The 17,099-nt window shown below is 39.1% G+C and overlaps 1 protein-coding gene across 1 annotated transcript in view; it reads right to left on the reverse strand.

Annotated features, from left to right (window-relative positions):
• Positions 1 to 17,099, reverse strand: part of MUSK (muscle associated receptor tyrosine kinase) — an 87,420-nt gene that overhangs the window by 34,634 nt on the left and 35,687 nt on the right. The window contains exons 6-7 of the mRNA XM_045814835.2: positions 14,770 to 14,799; positions 7,456 to 7,580 (exon numbers count right to left, since the gene is read on the reverse strand). Coding sequence (XP_045670791.2) covers positions 7,456 to 7,580; positions 14,770 to 14,799 — 155 coding nt within the window. The remainder of the gene's footprint in view (positions 1 to 7,455; positions 7,581 to 14,769; positions 14,800 to 17,099) is intronic.

The raw sequence follows: 17,099 nt of genomic DNA on the forward strand, positions 1-17,099 counted from the left end.
AACAGCTCTCTGCTCTGTACGTGGCTTCTCTTTCTGAGACAGTGATCTCAAAAAGAGGCAGATAGGAAACTCTGTCATAAATAGGCATACTTATTTATACTTGAGATAATGTGTATAAAAGCTTTTTGAAAGTGGCAAACTATTATTGACCTGTAGAATATTTTTATATATCATTACTACATTAGAAATGCTGGTTTGAGAGAATCTGTTCACAGTTACGGATAATCTTATACTTCATCATGACTTGACCTTCGCGTAGGAAGACCTCTGAAAGGTATTCTGACTTTGATGCCTTTGTCTTACACGTAGTTCCAGCTTGCTGAGATTAGCTCATGGAGCTGTAGGGTATGACCCAGAAGGGTCCATGTTTAGGGAGATATAATAATGTCTGTTTATGCATCATAGAAAAAGGGTAACAGATTCAGCAAGTTTTCCATATTGTTTCTGGTCAACATTGCCATAAATAGTGACCTCTCTTAATCTGGCTGCTGCAATATTCCACATAATATATCCCTGCTGATATATGTAATTATCTTAATTTACACAGCTAGTAAGATGACTCCAAAGCTCATGTACTTTGAACCAAAAATACTACCTTTTAAAAATATGTGTAAAATAAAGGTGAGCCTCCCTTTTAAAAAATTCAAAAGCACAATCTTTAACATAGATAATTTGGTTATTCATTTTTATAAAATTCTTTTAACAAATTAAAATGATTCAACCTTTAAAGTATTTTAGGAACTGTATTTATTGGAAAAACAAAAGAGACATGTAATTTTTCCGTATTTTTTATTTGAATACCAAAATAATGGAGATATTATCAGTATAACTTGAAATAAATCTGTTTATCAAAATACAAAGTAAGCTCTATTCTATCCACGTGAAACTACTACTTCCAGTGTTGTAAAATAAAAGGAATATTACTACTCACTCTGAAGTTCATCTAAGACTACAAATTTCATGAAAAATGGATGACATTTCCGTAGGAAGAAGACAAAATACTTCTTGATCACTTTGGGGCATGTGGCTCGCCCTTCTCTTGTTCTAACTGCTCGGGGTTTTAGGTTATTGATGTGTTCACAGAGACAGAGAGGAAAGGAGTCTTCACATCCTTTAGAGTACATTGCTCTTAGTAGTGCCTTGGTGAAGTTAGTTCGCTGATTTGTAGTTAGTGAAGAGCCACAGTTCAAACTCTGTCTTATTCTGTGCCAGTTAGCTCCCGGCTCTGCATTCGTGTTTGTTCAGTCTACCCCAAATAGCACCAGGGCTGTGGGCTCTTCCCTGTTCTCAGGAGACTTTTCTGGTTTGCTGCTTGTACATTAAATGCTCGAGGTTGCCTCCATTTCCTGTGATGTGTGTCAGCACGAGCAACATCGTCTCGGTTTCTAGTTGGACGTGGGTAGTATCACCACGACTGAAAGTTGGCTGTAAGAGCAACCCTCTCCCTGACCATGAGAACCACAGATGTACTTTTGCTTTCTTTCTGGAAGAAAGTCACTGTTCATTTGTTTTATTCCTGTCTTAGAATCTGAGGCAATGGGTCTATTTTGCTTCCTGCTTTTTGTGAATCATATCTCGAATGATTAAGTTGGGGTCTCAATAAGACCAAAACTAATTCAAACCATCTGACTTTTTCATTACTCCCGAACTCCAGCAGAGACTAATCTGGTGTCTTCTAGTTCTAAACTCATATGAGCCTTTGAAAACACTGATTTTTTTTTAAAGCATGTGTCTTTCCATTTTCTTTATTCTTTTTTTCACAGAGGAAGTCAAATCAGTAAAGCCCTATCATTAGTCCACCAGCTTTCTTAAGACATATTTTTACACTACCTTGAGAGGCCAAAGAAATAAGAACAGCTTCCACAGAAGAGCCACAAAACAGACAGCCAAATAAGATTTGAACTTTAAAAGACATTTAAAGTTTAATTAGAGAGCTTGAAGAAGAGCAGGAACTACAGGTTTCTTGACTGTAACTTAATAACATTGGAGAACCGTACCCCCGATGTCATATTAGGGATGGTTTTCTCCAGCCACCTGACACCTCTGTCATTACAAACATGGGAAAATCAGTGTTTCAGAGGCAAGTGGACTTCCCTACAGTTAATATTCTCTGAAGAGGGCCATTTCCAACTTAGGTCTCCTAACCCTTCACCTATTCTCATTTATCGTCCCTCAAGCAGCAAGCTCATAAAGTGACATTATTTTGTTTACTGACTCTATTTTGAAGAGATGCATGGTAGACACTTAGACAAGATAAATTAGTTTTAAACACAGATTATGAGAAAATGATTTGTTCAAGTATCAGAAAAGAAAAAAAAACCTTCAGCACAAACAATAGTGAAAACGAAAATAATAAATGGATTTAAACCCTAAAGAGACTGCTGTTGGAGGAGGACACTCTTCATTAGTTGAGATAGCCTTAGAATTTGGCATCTTTTTCCTGGTATATACAACAACCACCAGAATTTCACACTTGGGCGTGCTTTGTTTCCCACACACTTCCCTTCCTGTGTCTAGTGTCCTACTGCTCTTTCCCTTCCTCACCTTCTTTTCCTCTCTCTCTCTCTTTTTTTCCTCCTCATTTAGAACACTCTTGACTTTAAAATGCTGTTGTTAGTATATTGTAATATGACAACATATGGACACTGGAACCAAGATCCCAAAAAGTTGGAGAGAGACTATCCAGGAGGACATGAAAAATGTAAATAGCTGAGCCCCTTAGATGACTCATCCAGGTTTGGGTTTTTTAGCTGTAGTGAGAACCATCCTCACCCCACCCAAGGGACTGGTTCGAAAACCACCCCATCTCCTTAAGGTATGAATGAGGGTCTTCCATAGGACCACCTGGAGGGTTGGCGTACGTCTCCTGCCGTGTAGTAAAGGGTTAACTTTAAAGTGGACTTGAGGTGCTCAAACCCAGCACATTTGAAAGAAAGGACTGGCCTTTGACTTGCTTCTAAGAGATAACCTCTCATCCCTTGGAAAATCCTGCCTCATAAGAGTGTCTTTGTATATCTGAGACCATGAGCCATGCCAGATAGTTTATGTTACAGTGCAAATTATGGTGAATAGCTCTTTTTGTTCAGTAGGGACTCTAGGCTATACTGTATCAGTTTGACCTTTGGAAAGGTCGGAGACTAGCTAATGTCTTTCATGTGAACCCTCCATGCTTTGGTAATTGACCCTTAGGAAAAACCCTGGACACCATGGCTGGGTGAGCTTCCTTGGTACAAGACGTCATACATGTTGCCGTCATTGCTGGGAGAATTAGGTGCTCTCCGTGGGACTCCACGGGGAGAGAACAACTGATTACCCACTGTGAGTTTAGTCTGTATCCTTTCACTGTAATAAACTATAACCATAGGATAATAGCTTTTCTGAGTTCTGCAAGTCCTTCTAGCGAATCATCAAACTTGAATGTGGTGTTGGGGACCCTGACACATCTGCAGTTTGTTGACACAGCAGAGATGTATCTGATACCCACCTGTAAAATCTGAAGGGCAGAGCCAGGCTGCCTAGTAGCTTCAACGGAAGAAGCAAAGAAGGGGTAGCTGTGTTCAGTGGTCTGGATCTAAGAGTTGTGGATCTAAGAGTTTGGAGTTATTTTCAACCTTCCCCAAAGACCTTTTTGGGGCATTGATAGGATGCCAACAGAAAGACTTCCCATCAACTAACAAATTGGGGCCTAAGTGGGAGATGGCTGCCCTGAAGAAAAGGAATCACTGGGGTCATCTTGAATATCCCTTGATTTCTCAAGAATCATGAATGTGTCCACGATGGAAAGAGTTGTTTTAAATACTTGTCAGGCACAGGGATGGAAAGCCAACCTAAAAGAGTGTCAGTTAAATTAGAACTTTTCCACTTCAATTACTGCTCCTCCCTTCTTCCAACCCCAAACCTGTAGGAGTCTTAAACAGCAGTTAGGAAGTAGGGGAAGAGTGAATGAGTGTGAGAGAAGAAGCTAACCGCAAGACTGTTGTGGAAGGCATGCATGCAGTCATCTTAAGAAAGGGAGGCTGGCTCTGTCTGTAGAGTGTGCAAGTGTGGTGAGTTTGAGCCCCACACTGGGTGGAGAGATTACTTAAAAATAAAATCTTTAAAAAAGAAAAGAAAAGAAAAGAAAGGTCCCATCTGTGAATTGCAGTTGGAAAGTTTGGCTATTACTTAGGGTTAGGCACTCGGAATTACTAAATTGGGATGATGTTAGTGACGTAAAATCACCTAGAAGAACTGGAAAAGTCACAGGCCTGCCTGGGGTAGGCCTCAGTGATGAGAGAAGAAGCCGACTTGCTGAAGAGACTTAAAAGAAACAGAAGATATTAAATGAGGCTGTATTGCATTGCAAGTCATGCTTGCTCAGCACCCAAGTTACAAAGATAAGCTCAGCCCACATGTTTAACTCTCCTTTTTCTACCCAAAAGCCCAAAAGATAACTCAAACTTAAAATTAGGAAAAATAAATCTCTGGAAAGATGGAAGGGTATCATAATCAAAGGGCCAGAAATTTTCAGCAATTTCTGGAAGATACAAAGAGATGTGACTGAGTTGATAGAAAATGAGTATCAACCAAGTCGCTGAAACCTTAAAGTTCACTGAGAGGAGAATGGATAAATTTTCCCAATAGAGTCATGGAAAATTCCAGAGTTCAGATAACAAGGCTGTAAGTAGGAGCAGACTTAGAGAGAGACAATAAAGTAGCGGAAGAATGTTATGAACTATTATGAGTGCGTATAACACTAGACTGAGGAAGCTGTCCACGGACTAGAGCCTGTGAATAAGATTTTCTTTAGTGGGTTCTTGTGGGGGACATTTATGGTAGGCATTAGAGCCTGAGGAAACGTTGACAGGTTACAGAGGACTCCCTCTGTCCCTCCACAAAAATGAGCAGAGCATAAAGATTAGAAAGATTGTAGTTTTAAAATAAATTTATTTAATAGAGGTCTAATGAACTTCCAGTACAACTACATTCTTCCTAATCTTCCTGCTCTGCATAGGAAAAAAATGCAGAGAAGAAAGAAGCAATTATTAAGGATACAATAGAGGAAAATGTCCCTGAATTTAAGAGATATTTGCATCTCAAGTTCCTCCCTTGAGTTCTGTATCAAAAGAAAGTACATCGACTTGCCAATTGATTCTGTAGGGCTGGCATAATATTGTTAACAAAACCTGAGCATGATAGCTCCCCAAAACTAGACTATTCCCATTTTTGAAAATAGATGCGATAATCCTAAAGAAAATTACAGCAAATTGAAACAACACAAACAAAAAAAAAAGCAATGTTTTTAAACAATGAAAAGGAAACTTTCCAATTTAAAGTGAAAAATTACATGTTCATCACAAAGTTAAAATAATTAATGACAAGGCGTTTTATTGAGTTTAACATATATTTATGTTAAAAACATTTGTTAAGATTAAAATAAATATCTTTAACCTCATAAAGGGTATCAGAAACTAGGGACCGAATGCAAACTAAACATAAATAGACAAGTGGTTAAAGTCTATAAAATATAATTATGACAATAATCTATGAAAGATTCTTATTTCAGATATTGGTAAGCTGGGTTATCAAACCAACTCTCACACTGAAAAAAATTAAAATTCTGGAAAAATATTTTTACCAGATATAACAAACTTAGAAGCTTTTATTCTCCCTAAGACATTTTTTCCAACCCAGAAAAATGTGTTTCCTTTGAGGAGTGAGGAGACCGAAATCAAAACTCAGGTTCCATAAAGGTGAGAAGTCTAATAAGAGATATGATAAACCAAAATCTCAAAGAATCAGATATCAGGGAGGTATCAACGTGAACTACAAGTGAAATGGTCCACAGAGAATTGCAGGCTGAGTTATAATTATCTGGGATGACCAAGGAGCTTCAAACCTTGAACTAGGTTTAAGACAGTCCAAGGTAAGCAGCTGCCTCTGGTCCTTGGCAGAAATAAATTCTTTCTGGAGAGAAGTACCTTTATCTAGACCTCAGATAAATCCCTGACCTTTTTTTCCCCCAAAACAGTGAACAGCAGGTAGTCAAAGATAGCTAGGCTCACAAGGAAACAAAGCACAATGAACAAGAGTCAGCAGGAAAGCTGATAATAGAAAGAGACCTAAAATGGCATCCCATCTCACTCAAATAAAAGCCAGATTTATTTCAACGCTCTACCTAAGCTTATATGACTCCTAATTCCTAAACCACCCCTTACTTCTTTCCTCTTTGCTCACTTAACCTCTGGTCACACTGAACTCCTTGCTATTCCTCTGACATACCTTGTGCAACTTTATCTTAGAGACTTTCCCCAGTTTTCTTCCCGTAGTTATTTACATAGCCTCCTCCTTAGCTCCTTCAGGTCTTAGCTCAAATGTCTTCATTTAAATGAGGCTTCCTTGACCGCTCTATTGAAAATGGAATCTTTCTCTTAAGGTTGCACATTCTTATTTTCCCCCTTTATTTTTCTCCACAGTATTTGATACTCCCTGCATAGAATATTCTCCTATTTGTTTTATTTTATTGTTTGTCTTTCCCCATCATAATGTAAACTCTTTGAGGGCAGGGAACTTCACATGTTTTGTTTTGTTTTTTTTGAAAATACTACTTTTTTATTTTTAATTTTTTAAATTAGTTTCAGAGGTAGAATGTAGTGATTCGTCAGTTGTGTATAACACCCAGTTACATCAAGTGCTCTCCTTAATGCCCATCACCCAGTTATCCCTTCCCCCCACCCACCTCCCTCCAGTAACCCTCAGTTTGTTTCCTAGAGTTCACTGTCTCTTCCGGTTTTCTGGAAGAGGTCTTCCACTGTGTTCGTCGGTTCTATATATTCTTAAAGTCCATGTATGAGTGAAATCATATGGTATTTGTCTTTCTCTGACTGACTTATTTCACTCGTTTTTTTGCTCTTGTATCCATAATGCATAGAATAGTGTCTAACACCCAGGAGATAATCAATAGATATTTGTAGAATGAATAAATGAATGTTTATATGTAAAGTGTTTATATGTGAAGCGATCCTGGCACATAGTGATCACTTATTGTATGTTAGTTATTATTATCAGTATAAAAAATGAAAGAATGTTAAACTGATGGTATGGGTTCTAATTCCGGATTACTTTTCATCAAAGTAGCCTCCAGCTCCTGTGAACTAATTCTTAAGCTGGTGAGTTTTGTGAAAATTATTTTACCTGTGTGGGAAGGAATTATTACCTCTTCCCTTTTACACAAAAGCATGAAGAAAAATTTGATTTTCTACTCTTCCCTTATGATACAAGGAGAGAAGCGAACCCATGAAGTTCAGTTTCTAGGGCAGTGACTTGTAGGATGAAAATCCTAGAAAGCTTTGAAAAATGGAGGTGCAGGTGGGACCAATGACAGAGATCAGGGTAACATCACAAATATGTGGTCTATACTGAAATTCCTCTTCAATGAGTCTTCCCCAGACAAGCCCCCATACAGATAGCACTCACAGCATTTCCGTTTTCAATCCAGGTGATGGTGGGGACAGGGATGCCTGTTGCTGTGCAGCGCAGGGTCACAAAGGAGCCAAATGTGACATTGTGGGATTCAGGTGCCCGCAGGATTCTGGCAAAAACTGTTAGGAAAACAGAAGTGGTGAGTGACTCCTATAGGGAATGCTCAAGCCGGAGTGGTCTTTATTTTATTTATTTATTTTAAAGATTTTATTTGTTTATTTGACACAGGGAGAAACAGGGCACACACAGGGGCAGCAGCAGAGGCAGAGGGAGAAGCAGGCTCCCAGCTGAGCAGGGAGCCCGATGTGGGGCTTGATCCCAGGACCATGGGATCATGACCTGAGCCAAAGGCAGATGCTTAACTTAACCGACTGAGCCACCCAGGCGAGGCGCCCCGGGAGTGGTCTTTCTAAAATGCAAATCAAATCGTGTTCTCTTGTGTAAATTCCTTCCCTGTGCCCTCTGGATTAAGGATAATACCAAATGCCGTGCCCTGGCTTCTAAGCCATTTATGCTATAACCCCATGATTCTCACCACTCTAGGACACTCCAAGCTTATTCCCTTCTTAGGAGCTTGTCCATGCTTTCCCTCAGCCTAGAGCATTGATCCCCCAGATCTTCGTGTGGTGTGTTCCTTGTATCATCCAGTCCCTGGTTAAGTGGCATTTCCTCAGAAAGGCCTTCCTTGACCACCCAACATAAGGTATAACCTGCCCCCATTCACTTTTTATCACCCTGTTTTATTGTCTTTATAGACCTTACCACTATCTGAAGTTATTTTTTGTCTATTGTTTGCCTCCCCCAACCCCTGTAGATTGTGAGTTCTCAGCAACCAAAAACCTAGCCTGTTTTGTTCAGTACCCAGAAGAGTGCCTGACCAAAGTAATAGTATTTACTTGAATTAATGAAATAATTAATTAATGCTTTATATCTTCAACTGTATCATAGTGGGAGGACAGAAAAAAATTGCCTAACTTTGTAGAGAATGAGATGAGCACATTGGAGCAAAAAGAAAGAAATATTTTAGGCCAAGTGTGAGCAGAAGAATAGATAATTAATATTCCATTCTGAGACTGCATCCCTACTGATTAATTAAGAGAAAGTTCAGGGAAGATATGATGTGACAACCGAATCCTTTTTTCAGATTCTAATTTTAGATTTGCAGGTACAGATTAATTCAACCTCCTCTTGATATTGAGGACTCTTAAGAGATGGAATCTAGAAGAGGATGTTAGAAACACAATGTTGGGCACAAAAGCTGGAAGAAAGGAAAAGCAAGGAAGGCTCCATTTTTAAGGCACCAAGTGGTTAAAAAAAATACATCAAATGTTTAAAATACAATGCTGAATCTACCCCCCAAAACAAAACTGAGCCTGCTTTTAAAAAGTCTTGTGGTCTAATTACCAACCTACAGAAAACAGAGGTTAAGGAACAGGTTAGACATCATTATGGGGATGCAATTCATTGAAATCCAGAATACAGACAATTCAGTAGGGCAAATTATTTAGTTTTCTCAATAAATAACTTGTACCGGGGGGGGGGAGGTAGGAGAAAGAGGGAATTATTATACAGTTAAAAAGACTTCAGAGGCATAACCCCAAATGCAAGGTGCAGATCTTGTTTGGATTCTTATTCAACAGATCGGATGTAGAAAGATGTTTTGAGATAACTGGATAAAAATTGCAGTCCTGGTAGTAAATGATACTAAGAAGTTAGTGCTAATTGGGGATGGGTAGAGTAATGAACATGGTAACGTGATTATGTTTTTAAAAAAAAGTCCTTTTGCTAATGTGCATATTGGTTGATTGAACTAATATCTGGGATTTGCTTTAAAAGAAACCAGCAGCAATGACATAGCAGGTGAAGCGAGGAAGCAAAATCGGTAGACTGTTGATTATGTTGCTGGGGGTCGTGGGAACATGGGAGTTCCCTTTAGTACCGTATCTACTTTTTGTTAAGGTTGAAAATTTTATAATAACATTTAAAAAAATTGCTGTGGAGCCTGCCCCACAGTTCCAGGAAACACGTGATGAGACACACACTTCTGCCATTTAAATAGTGTCAAGTTTTAGAAAACCCCATAACTGAAGAAAAGTAAGGCTCTGAGGAGGAACATTTGGCAGAGGCATCAGTCCTAAGAGCCTCAGAAACGTGTAAAACAGTTTTTTTTTTTTTAAATTAAAGATTGTATTTATTTTTTTGAGAGAGAGAGTGAGCGAGCAAGCATGAGGGGCAGATGGAGGGGGAGAAGCAGATTCCCTACGGAGCAGGGAGTCTGATGCAGGGCTCCACCTCAGGATCCTGAGATCATGGCCTGAGCTGAAGGCAGACGCCCAACCAACTGAGCCACCCAGGTGCTTCTCTACAGCAGTTTTAGATCAAAATTCTATGAGGGATGATTCTGAGTTGAAACAACATAAGGGAAAATTTTCCCTAGCAGGTGATATATATAGCCTGAGAAATTTCTTAGCAGAGTGAGTGGCAGTAGCCATAGTGGTCAGCAGGGTTGGCTCCAAGAGTGGGTGGCCCTGTATGGTCTCACAGGGCATCGTGCTAAGAGGGGCCCATGCTTGGTTTAACGTGCTGCTGTCCTTGCCTTAAAATTACTAGTGATTTTTGAATTAAGATCATTGTCATTTGCACCTGGCCCACGAATTAGGAAGTGAGTTCTGCTAGTCAGGGATAAAAATAGCACTTTAAAAGAGGGAGTGAAGCCTGTCCCTTGACTGAAGTTCCAGAAAAGCCAGGCTTCAAGGTGAAATAGGAAATAAAAAGTCACATAATGAATGAGTTTGAAGAAAGTGTCAATGAAGACTAAGTGACTGAGGCTGTCCTCACTAGAAATTCTAAATTTCTCAGGAAGACCAGCCAGCGAGGAGGCAGTGCACATTTCTTCAGATATACCAGAGTGACACACGGTGACCCATCTGCCCCCCTGATGGGAGATTTCTCCCAACTTAGTCTAAGCTCACGGGTTGTGGACTCTTGACAACCGACACAGACTGACTGCTCTCAGGTATTTTCTCCTTTTCTGGCAACAATGATGGAGACCTAGGTTGCACAACATAGCTGAGTCCATGTTCATCATTTGGTTGAAAGAACTTGTCGGGGTTGGGGCTATACTCGTGTGTCTTACATTTTTTGAGTGTGACACTACTGTACTCATCATCTTATGGGTCCCATTGCCTCTCAGAATCTGAAAAAAGCAGGATCTTTTAGAGATTGGGAGTGGGATTATTTCAATCCCATAGGCACTGGAAAAGTGTAGCCAGCAGCTGCTGCAGAGAACTCTGTACCCTTGAACCTGAAAGAGAGCCTTCTGGCTAAACAGAAGACGACTAAGAAATTGGAGAAGAATGAAATCTAGACACTGTTTCTGCTTTAATTTATAGAGGCAAGAGTTTTCATTTGGGGACTGTAAATTCTTCCTGGAAATGCAGGAATAAGGGAGGATTTATTTTGTTCTAATTTACAGCTTTTTTTTTTTTTTTCCTGTTGGCTGGTATATTATTTGGAATATCATTTGGGCTCACTGCAGAACTTTTGATGATCTATATTGCACAACACAGCTAGGCATAATGTGAGATAGTAAATAAGATAAAGTCAACATGGCCTTGCAGTGAATTTACTTACTATACTGCTCTGTCCCGTATCAGAACCTTCTGGGGGCTCCAGTGGGGCACAGGATGGTACATGAAGGAGCAATATTGGCATTTGCAGTGGTTTCGTGAAGGTATGAGTGTGCTGATAAACTTCTGGTCTCCTCCTCCAAAAGGACAGGTATACCCTTGGCTGAGACAGGGTTTCATTGTGTGATGAGAAAAACACCTTTTGAAAAAAACAACTTTGTTTTTCTGAGTTGCTGCCTTGGCATTTTATAGTGTGATAACCCTACCACACCCAGAGTCTAGACATTTAGATAAGGACTTGAGTTTAGGATGTCCATCAAAAGTTCCCACTTTGCTTTTCCTGGGCACCTTTTACAATAACCACTTAGAGTGAAGCCTTAGAAAAGTTAGTATTCTCTGTCCTCATCACCTCTAAGTATAGGTTCTTGCTACCCCACTCTCTTTCTCCTTCTCTGTGACCTGGGTCAGAGGACTTCCCTTCCCTGGGCTCACAGCATGCTCCCCAGACCCTGGCTTCTAGGATTTGTAAATAATAAATCTTGTGATTCTATTTCCTTTCTGTGGGTATGTTGAAACTACGCCTTCAATCACAATGAACCCATGGGTTTCACTTCCCCAAAGTGGGAACTGGGTTGCTGAGGGAGCTCCTTGCCAAGCTTGTGTGGGTGGCTTGTGCCCCTCATTCACCAGGTCACAGTCTACATGCTCTTAATTCAATACACCAGCTCCAACTTCCCCACACATATTGTTAAGTCTAGTGGGTGAAGAGGGGGAAAAGGCCAGCAATAAAAGGGAAGCCGTTTTCTGCACACCCACATTCTTGCCAAAAGATAAAATAGGAACTTGCCCCCTTTTTTCAGTATTGAAAGATGGCTTCCACCCTTCCTGCCAATTTCCTCCTGCCCCCAGAGAAGGTCACAGATGTCTCCTTATCAAAATGTTTCTCAACACATTCCCTTACCCTTGTTTGTGGTTCTTCATAGCACTTAACACCATGTCATAACTATCGATTTGTTTGTTGGCTGTCTCCTCCTCTGGAATGTAAGCATCACAAGGGCAGAGCTTGCTTTGTTCATTAACACAGGCTGATTGATAGGTAGATAGAGCCCTGCATGGTACATAGCAGGCATTCAATAAATATTTGTTGAATGAGTGAATGAATAAATGAATGAGTGACTCTTCTGATTGGTGAGACTGGAGAAAGGGACTTGTCTATGTTATGAGTATCTCAGCCTTCTTGGGGCCATCATTCTCCCAGCTACCCTCAAACAACAAGGGTATGGTGTTAATGTGCAGCAAGTGTCCCAGCTCAGGGCTTCTCCATCCTACAACTTGGGGTGGAAGGTTAAAGAGTGGGGTGGGGCTGAGGAGGATGAGGAAACAGATGTTAGTCTAGTTCTTGGATGAAAAAGTAGAAAGTTTTATTTTTCAGTCCAGCTTTATCAGCAATAAAACTGATATTTTTATACCCATCTGCATTTGTTACCAGTTCCAAGCAGAAGAGGTGGAGGGATGAAAGAAATTCCACCATATTTATCAAACATTGAAAACAATAAGGCCAGTTGCAATTAAAAATAAATGCCAGACTAACCTCCATGGATGAAAATCCACTGGTAATAATAAACTTAGATGTAATTCAGTAATAAACTCCCATTACTTTGCTGGTAGCCCCAAACTGAAAATGCGTTCTAGGCCATCAGTTCTAAAAGTAACGTGGTATATTTCATATCAAGTAAAATGTCCATTGAATATCCCTATTGTGCATTTTATTTGCATCCAAAACAGTATAAATGTGTTTTTGTTACATAAACAAGTTACTTAATAGACGGGGTACAGCATTACTTAGTAATTTGGGAAATGTTTACAGCTGTCTTGGTATGGATCTTTAAAGAAAAAACATGATGCAACTCTTTCTATAGTCTTATCCATTATTCTCCAATTCCTGTGGGCAAGCAAATCATTGTTCATCTGCATCATGGGAAATAGACATGGGCAATCTATTTATCCCTGGGTTTTCTCTCGTGATATTTATTCATGAGTTTTGAGCTTTAATTTCTCTTGGGTAAATTTACAGCACTAACTGCAGGTTGGGAATTGTACTTTCAAAATTGGGCTTAAGTAGCTAGTGATTCCAGAGTCCTTTATAACATAACTATATTATGTTCTTATTCTCACCCATCCCTCCCTCCTTCCCTCTCTCTTTCCATTTTCTAAAGCACTTTCGAATACATAATAAATCTTACTATTGATTGTCATTCGAAGGGGTAATTTGAATTTGTAGTAAGGAGATAGAGCTATTATTCAGTCTGAAATTGCAGTGGTGGTGCAATGGAGAGCCTAGGGCAGGGGACCCAAATTAAGTCCCGAAATGAACAAGCAGTTTGGCTTGAGATGAATTACGTCTTCTTTCTTGTTAAGGCAGGAGGACCAGAAGAAACTTAAGTCCCTTATAAATGCCGCTTCTGAGTAATTATTTCAAAGGACACAATGAGCTCACATGGATTTTATTTTCTCTTATTTTTTCCTTTCTTTATTTTATTCTAGTGTCCCTTAAAGAGGGTTTTGTTTTGTTTTGTTTTGTTTTTTGTTTTTTAGGTTACTTGATTCTAACCAGCAATGACTGATAGAGTTGAAGTGAAAGCAAATAAAAACAAACAAAAAGAATCACACAGGAGCAGGTGAAATGATTTCATCTAAATTTCGTTGTAAGCAGCCTGATGTTTAGAAATCGAAAAGTAGGGGTGCCTGGGTGGCACAGCGGTTAAGCGTCTGCCTTTGGCTCAGGGCGTGATCCTGGCGTTATGGGATCGAGCCCCACATCAGGCTCCTCTGCTATGAGCCTGCTTCTTCCTCTCCCACTCCCCCTGCTTGTGTTCCCTCTCTCACTGGCTGTCTCTATCTCTGTCAAATAAATAAATAAAATCTTAAAAAAAAAAAAAAAAGAAATAGAAAAGTATCTCAAATATCTTATTTGAGATCCTAAGATAAGGGGGTGCTATTTCGAATACTACCAGCCTAAGGTTTATTCCTAGAGCCAAACTGTATTATATGGGAACTTGTGAATCTTATCCAAAAAACATAAACTTTAGGTTAGGACAGCATAAAGTTTAATCAGATAGAAGGTGCTTTCTTGGAAGAAAAACCCTTATTCTACAAAGTAGGGTTTTCCCCCCAAACAAATTTGATGTCCAGCTACTTTCCTCTAAACATATTCCACTAAATATATGTATATGTCTGTGGGCAATTAAAATTAATTTAAATTTGATTGATTTGGTTTGGAGCAGTTGTATAATACTTGTCCTCTTGGAGTAGTAACAGTAAAAACCTAAGCTGGCATCTTAACATTTTTACATTCCTTCAAAAATTGTAACATCCTCCCTCCTCCCCAAAAAAAGGCTTTCAGTCAAAAGGTAACTTTCTATTCCAATCTGTGTGAGATTTATTCTCATGCTGATTTATGTCATTTTGTTTGCATTTTCCGAGTTTAATAAAAGTAAATTGTCAATAAATACATTATAAAATAAACCAGGCCATCTAATAACACTCAGTCACATGCCAACAATATTTCCCGTACATCGTTTGTTATTTCCTAAAAAAAATAATGGCACTTAGAATTGTTTACAAGGTCAGCAAAAATAAATACATTTAAAAGAAGCAGGGCAAAAAGAAAAAAAAATACCTTTAGTATCTTGTTCAGGTTCACTTTCTTCTATTAATAGATACAAGACAAAACAAACACACACAATGAACACACAAACAAAAACAACATATCATGAAAAGGGAAAATCTTTGACCACAGAAACATCAGTTGTGCAACACTATTAATTAGAATCTGCTTGTTTCTTATTTCAATAAGAAACAAATGCAATCAAGGGAAACTGCTGACCTTTACAAGCAAGCTATTAAATGACATAAAATTTCAAATTACCACTTTAGTCGGGCAGTACTACACAGAAGATAAACTACAGCATACCCAACAACATAGCTCATTCATGCATTTTTATTTTAATGCTGACAATTACCCTTTCTTTCAAGGCAACAGACTGCCTACTATTCTGCTAAATCGTGTTTTCCCTTTGTTTAGCATGGCTTCTCCTTTTACAAGGCCCTGCTGTGAAGTCAGTGAGGTTGAATCTGGGATCTCAACTATCATTTCTATGGCAATAGACTCATGTTGTGGTAAACAGAGGATTAGGGGGTTCCTGCAGAACAGAGTCTACCACCAACAGAGCTGCTCTCCTCCGTACCCACTCCCGGAGGCAGCTCAGAGGGCAGGGAGGAGCAAACCTTATCTTGTAGGAAACTACCAGGGAAGCACGCCATAAAAAAAAATATGAAAATGTCTACATTGGGTATGCAGAATTGAGAATTCATCTTTTTTTTTTATCCCAGAAAAGAGACAACTGCCAAATTAATGGTTCCAAAATGTTTAACATAATAACTATATCAAATGGAGATCCCACATGGAGCTCTGTTTTTTCTTTCCTGAAAGTTTGTTTGTGTCCAATTAGACCTTTCTTCTTGAAATTAGTGACGAGCCAACTGCAGCATTCGTTCATAAGTATAAAGTAGCAGTGCTATTGTTAACGACTTTGAATGTTAAGAACATACTTGCATAGCTCTTCCCAGGTTATGGGTATTTGCATACACGGTTTACATTATCTCCTTTAACCCTGATCCTGTCTCTGTGATTAAACATAAATTGATATTATTCAGCCCATTTTCCAGACAGGGAGTCTGAGACTCAGAGCTTTGCTGTAGGTTCAGAGCCAGAGACGCCATACTCCAGTCAGTTTTCAGACATAATTCCCTGTTCTAACCTGCTTCATAGCAAGAAACCCTCCTTGTTGCGCTTGATACCCAGTCCTCTTAAATGTAAGAGAACTTATCATTTCCCCTTTTAAATTTTATTCTGATTGAACATTCCCTGTCCCCACCAACCAAGTTAGTGGCACCTTCCTGTTTTATTTTTTCAAGGTCAGAGACGACTTTAAAGTTGTTAAATTGAATAGATTTATGGTTAAAAGGAGAGTTAGAAATTTTCTGTCAAATGTACCTAAACAAAGAAAATCAACTTTTTTTTAACAACACCCCTAACAGTGCCTGGTGTTTGAAACCAGTTTTTTCATACTAAAAACCAGTCATGTGGACACTTGAAACTATAGAGATCCCTGGTTTCTAACACAGACATAAATCAGGAAAAATAAATGAAGGTCGTTGCTTGGGCCAGATTAGCCCTGAAAAATTGCATTTGAACGCCTTTGGGCTGGGCGTGTTTTCCTAGTTCCTCAACAAAATTGTGCTTCTTTCCAAATCTTACTATTTTTGTTTTTCACCAGCCAAGTAACTATCTATGAGTAGCTGAGATGGGCATGGGCATGGGACTCTTGGAATATGAAGTGTCTTCATTCTGGTGGCTATTATCTCCAAAAATTTTGTCCAGCCTCGGTAAATTTTGAGAATCTTATTTGCTCATCATTTTTTTTTCCTCGTACACTACTCTTTTTTGGGTTCTGGAACGAGTGCAGGTCCATTCTTAGTCTTCTCTCCATTTTGCAATTATTAGTTTGCTTTGATCTTTTACTGGGCTGCACTTGAGAGCATACCACGAAGACCATGCTGACTTCCCTCTGCTATCACTTTGTACTTATTGCTGTTACTGCTGTTCATTTTGCTTGATTTGTTTGGAATTGGGAGCAGTGTGAAATTTTGAAAGAATGCACCCATTTCCTCCCCTGTGGATCTACAGAACCAAGTCAAGAGATGAAAAATTGTCTAAGATCTGCCATTTTCCTAGGAGGAGGCCTAGAAGTTCTACCTGAATTTATGTTTTCATATAGAGACTCTCGAAGTTTCTTTCTAAGCACAAATGCAGATATACAGCTCTATACATATGTGTTTACGCATGCTTATATTTTTATGTAAGTATGTACCACATTCACACGCATGCATGCACAATTGAGATTACTTTAAATTAGAAAAAATGATGCAAGAATAATCTGCAAAACC

Source organism: Ursus americanus, chromosome 18 (genome assembly GCF_024610735.1).
Source record: "Ursus americanus isolate L20-20 chromosome 18, mUrsAme1.1.p, whole genome shotgun sequence".
NCBI lineage: Eukaryota > Metazoa > Chordata > Mammalia > Carnivora > Ursidae > Ursus > Ursus americanus.